This window comes from Planococcus citri, chromosome 1 (genome assembly GCF_950023065.1).
Source record: "Planococcus citri chromosome 1, ihPlaCitr1.1, whole genome shotgun sequence".
Lineage (NCBI taxonomy): Eukaryota > Metazoa > Arthropoda > Insecta > Hemiptera > Pseudococcidae > Planococcus > Planococcus citri.
Window position 1 is genome coordinate 63,360,429 of NC_088677.1, and position 8,653 is coordinate 63,369,081.

Consider the following 8,653-nt stretch of genomic DNA (forward strand, 5'->3'; position numbering starts at 1 on the left):
TAGGTATGATTATTGTAATTCTAAAAAGTATGTAATTTACTGGAACTTTCTTTTTTTTGGAGGGGGGGGGTTGACAAATAAGGAGGGTATGGTTAAAGTTTGAAAACGATCAATTATATGTATTTTCAATATTCGACATGGAACTTTGGGGGGGGCGGGTGATCAATCTCCATTGAAAAAAGCTGATGTTGGTACAATTTTTCAACCTTTGAAATTGATCGACTGAAGTTTCATTCGACATAGAACTTTTTTTTAGTGAGGGGGGGGGGGTGAAAAATAAGGAGGGTATGGTTAAAGTTTGAAATTGATGAATTATATGTATTTCGATTGTAGTTTCATTCCACATGGAACTTTTTTTTTTGGTTAGGGGAGGGTGAAAAATAAGGTAGGTAGCCTATAATTAAAGTAATTTTAAAAAGTATGTAATTTACAACTGTAGTTAAAATAAGGAGGATAGGTACTGTTAAAGTTTGAAATCGATCAATTATATGTATTTTCAATATTCAACATGGAACTTGGGGGGGCGGGTGATCAATCTCCATTGTAAAAAGCTGATGTTGGTACACTTTTTCAACCTTTGAAATCGATCGATTGTAGTTTCATTCGACATAGAACTTTTTTTTGGAGAGGGGGGGGGTGACAAATAAGGAGGGTATGGTTAAAGTTTTAAATTGATCAATTACATATATGTATTTTCAATCTCCATCGTAAAAATCTGACGTTGGTACACTTTTTCAATCTTTGAAATCGATTGATTGTAGTTTCATTTGACATGGAACTTTTTTTGATGGGGAGGGGGAGTGAAAAATAACGTAGGTATGATTAAAGTAATTTTTGGAATAAAATCAACACCTAATCAGTATAGATCAATATTCACAGCAAAACCGCAATAATAAATTCAAATCAGTAAAATGCACACCTATCACCATGGATCGCTGCAAACCTGGCATAAAAAATATCACTTCCTCTCCCTTTTATTCGCAATCCTTTCAAGGTAAAATATTAACTGTCACCAATCATCTCCATACCTACTTATTTTTACATAGTTCCTTCCAATTCTATTTTTCATAATTCTTATGTACTGTCTTCAATTCTTCATAAAACATGTAACATTCAACCTTACAAGATAATATCCAATTATTTTTACTTATGAATCCGTTCAAAGGTAGCGCATTTATGCGCGATCTTACCGAGTGTCTAGTTTAAACAATTTTCCTTTCTATTCAATTTTTTTACTTTTATTTTTATCTTTTTTATTCCTTTACCTACCATTTACCAACCTGTTGATATTTAATTTGAAAGAAAAACGACGTTATTTTAATAGGTTAGCGTTTTATCAATAAATGAGCACAGCTTATTGGCAAAGATAATAAAATATGTAGGTATACTTATTCAATACTTATATCAATAAGTTCATAATGAAAGTTCCATAAAAAAATATTCATCAAAGTATAGGAATCACATCGAACGAATTTTTCTTCAATTCCTCGAGATTCTTGTTCACAGCAGAGTATTCATTTTAAAAATGTCCGAAACAGAGATTGGTATTAACCTGACAAATGTGATTTCTGCGAATTTACAGATAAAAATAAATTAATTACCTACCTACTCATGATTTTGAAATAGGTATCATCTTTTAAAAATATTTAGAATATTCATACCCGAGTTGCTCTTAATTTCCCAACACACGAATGATACGCGTTTGCAACTCCACATTTACCAATCTTTGCATAATTTTTTTCAACTGAAAATAAAATTAAGAAGGAATTAAATTATGATTCACCTACACGTTACCAACGGAATGAAAAAATAATAAAATTTTGGTAATTAAGATGTGTCATTTACCTTCTGCTTGGCACCATCGAGATAAATAGTCTTCCTCTTTGAACAAAGTTTCGTTGTGTTTATTTCTTATATCAGTCACTTTGTTAATTTCATCCTTATTGAGCTTTCCGTCTTTCAACTGTGAATTAAAAGAAAAAATGTTAAAATTATTACAAGAAATATTTTTTTTTAAAGAATTAATTTTATATCCAATGAAACGTATAGTATAGGTACTTACGATTCCTACTTTTTCATAAACACATTGGAAAAGGCACTGCAATAAATATAATAGATAGATAAGATCTAATTAACTGCACAAAATACGAAAATTTATCAATTAAAAATACACGTACGTGTTGGATTTCAGTTTTTGGATCATCTTTAACTTTTAATGCGCTGAAATCCTCTGAAAAATAAAAACAATTCTCAATTAAATAACTACTTATGCCTAGGTATGGTTTTCACTGATTTTTTTTTTATTGAAAAAATCTGATGAAGAGTCGAGTGATGCACAAAACTCACCTTCAGTTGCATTTGGATTTTCCTTTCTGCATTCTTCAACAGCCTTTTTTCTCTTGTCCTTGAGCTTTTGGTGATCTTCCGAAATTGACTACCGGGAAAGAATCGAAAGGATTGTTCAATACCAATGTTCATAAGTATAATTACATATTATTTTAATATTTATAAAATGAAACACGGTTTTACTTACGATGACTACAACTGCTAAACAAGCCGAAACTAGAATCCACAGTAAAATCTTCATTTTTATAATAAAATAAAATGTTTATTATTTAATTAATAATTAATAAGAATACTGATGAACTGTTCAACTATCGAAGCGCGAATTAGTAATGTATGATCACTAGGGTAGCGTTATCTTTTACGGTAACAGAAAGGCAAAATCTCTTTATCGGTACAGAATGCGTGAAATAAAAGAACTTGAATATTTTATCTTAATAAAAGTTCAAAAAAACAAATTCTCTGAAAAATTGCGAGGTAGGTTGAAGCTACGTCATCATGAACATGAGTTCATTTCATTTATCACGTTAAGGTTAAAAATAATATTTTTGTTATCGATGGTACCTGCTGTCTACCTATACCAATTATGCATTGAGGGGTAAAAGGAGGTTATGAGGTTTCCTCATGGGGTTTTTACTCTTCGTCTTGTAAGTCGTAGTCGTATAACTAGTTTGGTAGGTCGATAGTTTTCATCATTTGTATACGGATGTCTAATGTTCGAGATTAGTGTCTGTAAAAACAGTTAATTTATTCATAAAGAACACTGATAGGTACCTACGTAGATTGTGGGTTTTTATTTTTCGAAAAGAAACATAAAAAATTCCAAAACTGCGAAGAAATTTCGTCTGGGTAATTTGCTGAATGAGTGCATAGTTCAATTTATAATTTCTTTTTCACTGGTTAATGGTTTCAATAAAGTGTGTGGAAATTATAAATTTAAAATTACGTTTCTCTCTATTGTTTTTTTTTTCTTTTTCTTAAAAAGTAGACTCCTTGCTCAGTAAGTAGGTATTCAAAATTTATACTAAAAAAATATATACTTCAACTACAAATATATGCAAGAGTCGAGGGTGTACCTTATAGGTAGATAGGTAGAGGTAGGTACCTAATTCAACTCATAAAACCAGATTTGATAACTGCCTAATTGAAATTGAAACTTATGCATAGAAAAATTATCTGAAATATTACAATTTTTTCGAGTAGTTTATTGATAATGAAACAAAATTCAATAAAGGAAATAATCACTTACACTGAGCCTAAATTAATTTGATAAAATATAAAATTATTCGAGTTTACATATTCAACTCCATGGTTGATTGGACCGACCATTTACTCATCACACACTGATGGAACGCATCAGGGACGCCACATTCCTTAATCGAGCCATAATCTCGCTCAACTATTAAATTAAAACGTTATTATTTTTCCTTTTATTTATGTGTGAAAAAAAAATATGAATAAAATGCTCACAATATGTACCTTCTTTTTTGCATAAATCAGATACTTTAAGGACATCTCTGAGCAAAGTCTGATCATGCTCGAACATTATTCGAAACGCTTTCGTAATTTCTTCGTACACAAGTTTGTCATCCTTTACCTGTATTGAAAAAATAAATAAATAAAAAAAATAAATAAATAAAAAAAATAAACAATCAGTATAAGGAGTGAACAGAAAAAAAATGACTATCTTTAATATCAGAGCTTTAGGTAATATTGTAATTAGGTATATCCTGGTTGATATCTATTTTTTTTTTTTACGCAATTCACGTTTCACGTACAATTCCCATTTTCTCATAGACGCATTCCAAAGCACACTGAAATAAAAATAAGTATAGGTAATTAGGTATTAATTTTCATCTGCATATTACTTATGCATGCAATGCAATGCATCGGTGCAGCGTGAACTAAGTATCTCGTTTAATCAAATGAAAGAAAACAAACGTACAAATTGAATTTCATTTTTTGGGAGATTTCTTTGTGCGTACTGCAGCAAAATCCTCTGTAAAATAAAAAAAAATAGTAGGTATTGCGACAAATTTAAAAAAATTTTGTTAGAAATGATTAAAAATAAGTAGAAGGCGAACCAATAAGCTTACAATAAATTTTGAAGTGCTGGAAAGCTTGAAGGAAAAATGTTTTTCAGGAAAATCATAAATTTTGCCAAATTTGCTTTAATTACTGCTGTTGTACTAAGTACAAATACAATACCTATAGATACCACTCTTTATTCGGGTATTCCATCAATTACCGTATTTAACGTAAAAGAAGGCGTTAACGATGTCAGTAGTCGATTGCTAAAAGCAAACGTGGAAATAATTTCATACCACACTAAATCACCTTACTTATGAAGATAGGTATTCGTTAGAGCATGAATGTGAAGGTCGCACCGCAAGAAAAAAATATATCAAAAATTTCCACATTTAACTTGGGTATACCTGCCATAATTCAAGGTTAAACCAAACTTCAAATGAGGGTGAGCGTTGGTAGTGAACTGGCAGGCAATAGATCACACCCCCCCCCCCCCCGCCACTGAAAGATAAAATGTGTTCCACTAGAAAAATTTTCAAAATTAATTAGGTACAACTACAAATTCTTTAAGAGAAATTGGAAACAGTTACGTTACTGACCAAGGAAACCTCAAATTCTCTCTTCATTTTTTTTTTTTTTTAATGATTAAGTATTAGAGCATAGGAACTTGTGGGACAGTGTTAGGGGGAAATACTACGTTTCCTCCGGTGAGGGGTAGATATCCACTGTCTCGCCCCCAAGGGGTACTACGACAATCCCAACAATATACACGGGGACTTATACGTCAATAAACCAATGAAGAGGCATAGCACTGTTCATACAATATTTATTCACATATAAGTAAGTGGTCACCTGGTCATACAGGTGACACGATACAATACGGTGGTACTATTCTGCTGAGCGTTGTACACACGTAGGAGAGACCAGCGTTAAAGCTCTGCTACGTCAAATAGATAATATACAACTGCCCAGAGGCAGGTACCAGCGGCTGTGAGTAGCTCCGGTGGAACCAGTCCACCAGAGGGCGCTAATCCAGTTAGCCTACCCCCAGCCTGGGCATCAAGTTCCCTCCTTAGATGGGTAACTTGGAGTCCCAAGTCCCCACTACAGATGCCCCGGCCAAGTAAATGGGCACAACCAAAGGTCGCGGCTAATTACGAGGCCCACAAAGGACCACGTGCTACGCCAAGTCGTGGACTAGTAGTGGACTGGGACTCCCTTGCCCCGCATCATAAGTTCGATGCGACCTCTGCGGCATTGGCCCTACCTAAAACGCTCAGCAAGTACGTTACAATTTCGCGGCTTAAGAATACACAAGTTACAGTTACGTGACAAAAAATAAATTCACAAATTCAAATAATATTTGACACATAAAAAAGAATACGAAAATACATACAAACTGTGACTGCAACTGTGCTTCATGCTCGCTGAGGTGTTCTTGACTCCAGTATGCTCTGCTCCTTGGACCATGGACCAACAGGAACCCAGCCTAACCTGTGAAAAACTCCGTCACACGACACTACGTCAGTAGCTACGACAAATCTACATCTTTTTCTGATATCAGATGCGACTGCGGCCAACTGACGACAACCAAGGTCATCGACCTTCGACCACGCATCCTCAAGACAGATTTCAGGTACTCGTCATCGTTCTAATTGATGACTAATTCATTCGATTAATCTACCTGTGTCTTATTCACAGGTACCTGAGTACATCATCGTCAGATTACTACGTCATCATGTCTATTACAACGCTTGCACGCTGACCATCAACTGACACGTCATCTAAAATCTGCGACTGCTACTTTGACTGAGTTCATTCAACTCTCACGGGAAGTAATTCTTTTACACTCCTTTCAAGTGTCTAAAGAACACCTTACTTTGTTCTTATTCTTTTCACAGGTCTGCGGCAGTTTTTGTTGAAAATAATGTAAAAATCGCGTATACATTGTAATCGTTCATTTACTTCGTAATTACTCGTAATTCGTCGTATTATCGAGATACAGTGTATAGCTTACATTTCCGAGAAGTCAACAAACATCTCCGATGACTTTTCGATTTTCTATTCGAATTCTCCGCGTTTCTATTCGAGTATTACTACCGTTTTACGTTTTCCGTTCGCATTATGGCGATTTTATTTCGTTTTATTTTATTGTACATTTTGTATTAGTGTAAATATGTTTGAATACATTTTTTTATTTCGAATTGTGCACCGTATTTCAATAGGTTATGGGCTACAGACGCGTTAAACTGTGCCTATTCGAGATAAAACGCTAATCGTGATGTATTTTCGTTCATAACGTTATCTGAATTTGAATTCGAAGGTTCATGTGCGGTTGTATTATTTGAAAATTAGATCGCAGTCGTAAGCTGTTGATATCTAATCGCGCGTTATCATTTGACGTACAGAGTGTGGATCGCAGTTGTGAGCTGTTGATATCCATATTCGCCTAATTGTATCATGGATTATATCAAGGGTATAAAGCCTCTATCCTGTTCCAGTGATTGGCCGTCATGGAAAGATAAAGTGCTCGACATACTCACCTTGTTTAATGCCGTGGACATCGTTGAAGGTAAATCAACCTGCCCTGAAGAACCAAAAACGACCGATACCGCCGCCGACGCCGCCGAAACACGTAAGTTGATTGCAACATGGCAAAAATCTTCTCATCAAGCGAAAATAATCATTTCCCAAACCGTTTCCGAAGAGCTACACAGTCGAATCGCTGGTAGGCTCTCTGCGCGCAAAGCATGGCAAGTGCTTACGAAGGAATTCGATGATAAGGCAGAAGACCAAATATTCCGCGAATGCCTGAATTTCTTCAGTACCGAGTGGAATGATTACGAAGATGCGCCCTCTGTTGTTGCTCGAATCAAAAATCAACACCGCGAATTTCGAGCTGGTCTGGAAAATCGCAAAATCGAGACAGTCGATAAGCTGTTGGAAATTTTATTCGTTTCGAAAGTATTACACATTCTTCCGAGTCGTTTCGAAGCTTTTAAATCGAGCTACCTTCTTCTCAATGCTCAAGCTGATAAGTCACTAAGTAATTTGTCCGATTCGCTTATCATGCACGAGCGCAACGTCACACCAGTACATAGCTCGTCAACATCGTCATCAGAAGCTATGTTCGCTAAATCTGGTCAGAAGAGTGGTTCGAATTTCATCGCGAAAACATCTGGTGATCAATCCGTTCGAAATCATCAGAGAAACGCTCAAGTGTGTAAATACTGTTCTGGGAAAGGGCACTGGCTCAAAAAGTGCTCGCAGTGGATCAACGACGGTAAACCACCCTTTCCTGCTCGAGCTAACGATACTTCAGGTTGTTCGCCTCAAGTAAATGTTTCTGGTTGTTCGCCAAAACTCAACGATATCGATTCAGAACCTAAAAGCGCTCTACTCGCCGATTGTGAGCAACTGAATCTCGTTACATCTTCGTCAGATCAATCTTGGTGGATTGATAACGGTGCTACGAAGCACATTACGTCGAATCGAGAATGGTTTCACACATACGAACCATTTTCAAAACCAAATTACGTCAAAGCTGCTGGCAGTCGCGTCACAGCAGTTGGTCATGGATCGATCGAAGTTGTTAGCTTTGTAAATGGTCAACTTGTCAAGTTCGATTTGACTGATGTATGGCACGTTCCTGGTATTTCGAAGAATTTGTTCTCAGTCGTCGCGGCTCACGATAAAAAGCCAGAGAGCAGATTTTATTCGAATCCAACGTTCTGCAAATTCGAGGCAGATAATCGCGTCATGTTCACCGGTACGAGATCGAAAAATGGTTCTCTTTTCAAAGCGTCATTTGAGACCATTTTGCCGGAACCGCAGGTGAATGCTGTTGAGAGCAGCGAAATCGTGCAACTTTATCACGAACGATGGGGCCATGTAGATAAAAATCACGTTCGAGCTAAACTTGTTGAATTGGGCCTGAAGAAACGATCACAGGAAACTAAAACCAATTCGAGTAATCCCTGTCAGTTCGATAAAGTTCATCGCGAAACGTTCGAAAAACGTTCTTCGACCAGAGCAGTTGGTGAGCTGCTATCTGGTGATATTTGCGGGCCATTCGATTGTTCCTTTGGTGGTCGCAAATATCTCATCGTTATCAAAGATGATTACTCGAATTATCATCATACGTTCGTCGAGAAGGAGAAAACTGCCGCAGTAGTATCTCGTTGCGTTCGAGAGGTACTATTCAAAGCTCGCGCCCTTGGTCATCGAGTGTTAGAATTCCAGTCTAGCAGCCAAGGCGAGTTCGATAACAAAGCAGTACGTT

The 8,653-nt window shown here is 36.1% G+C and overlaps 1 protein-coding gene and 1 long non-coding RNA gene across 2 annotated transcripts; both read right to left on the reverse strand.

The window, feature by feature from the left end:
• Nucleotides 1-1,312: 1,312 nt before the first annotated feature.
• On the reverse strand, nucleotides 1,313-2,887 carry LOC135833252 (uncharacterized). The gene is made up of 7 exons (XM_065346960.1): nucleotides 2,534-2,887; nucleotides 2,347-2,434; nucleotides 2,178-2,230; nucleotides 2,063-2,098; nucleotides 1,846-1,963; nucleotides 1,662-1,744; nucleotides 1,313-1,568 (listed from the first exon to the last, which is right to left on the reverse strand). The coding sequence occupies exons 1-7, from the start codon at nucleotides 2,585-2,587 to the stop codon at nucleotides 1,548-1,550; spliced, it is 453 nt and encodes a 150-aa protein (XP_065203032.1). The 5' UTR covers nucleotides 2,588-2,887; the 3' UTR covers nucleotides 1,313-1,547.
• Nucleotides 2,888-3,525: 638 nt separating this feature from the next.
• LOC135833253 (uncharacterized) lies at nucleotides 3,526-4,837 on the reverse strand. Its single transcript, XR_010556428.1, has 4 exons — nucleotides 4,440-4,837; nucleotides 4,289-4,342; nucleotides 3,823-4,157; nucleotides 3,526-3,742 (listed from the first exon to the last, which is right to left on the reverse strand). It is a non-coding gene; the product is annotated as an uncharacterized LOC135833253 (long non-coding RNA).
• Nucleotides 4,838-8,653: the final 3,816 nt, after the last annotated feature.

Coding starts and splice junctions, on each gene's coding strand:
- LOC135833252 (XM_065346960.1), bottom strand. CDS start 2,587: ATGAAGATTTTACTGTGGATTCTAGTTTCGGCTTGTTTAGCAGTTGTA. Junction 2,435..2,533: donor GTTTAGCAGTTGTAGTCATC/GTAAGTAAAACC, acceptor CTTTCCCGGTAG/TCAATTTCGGAAGATCACCA. Junction 2,099..2,177: donor CAAAAACTGAAATCCAACAC/GTACGTGTATTT, acceptor TATTTATTGCAG/TGCCTTTTCCAATGTGTTTA.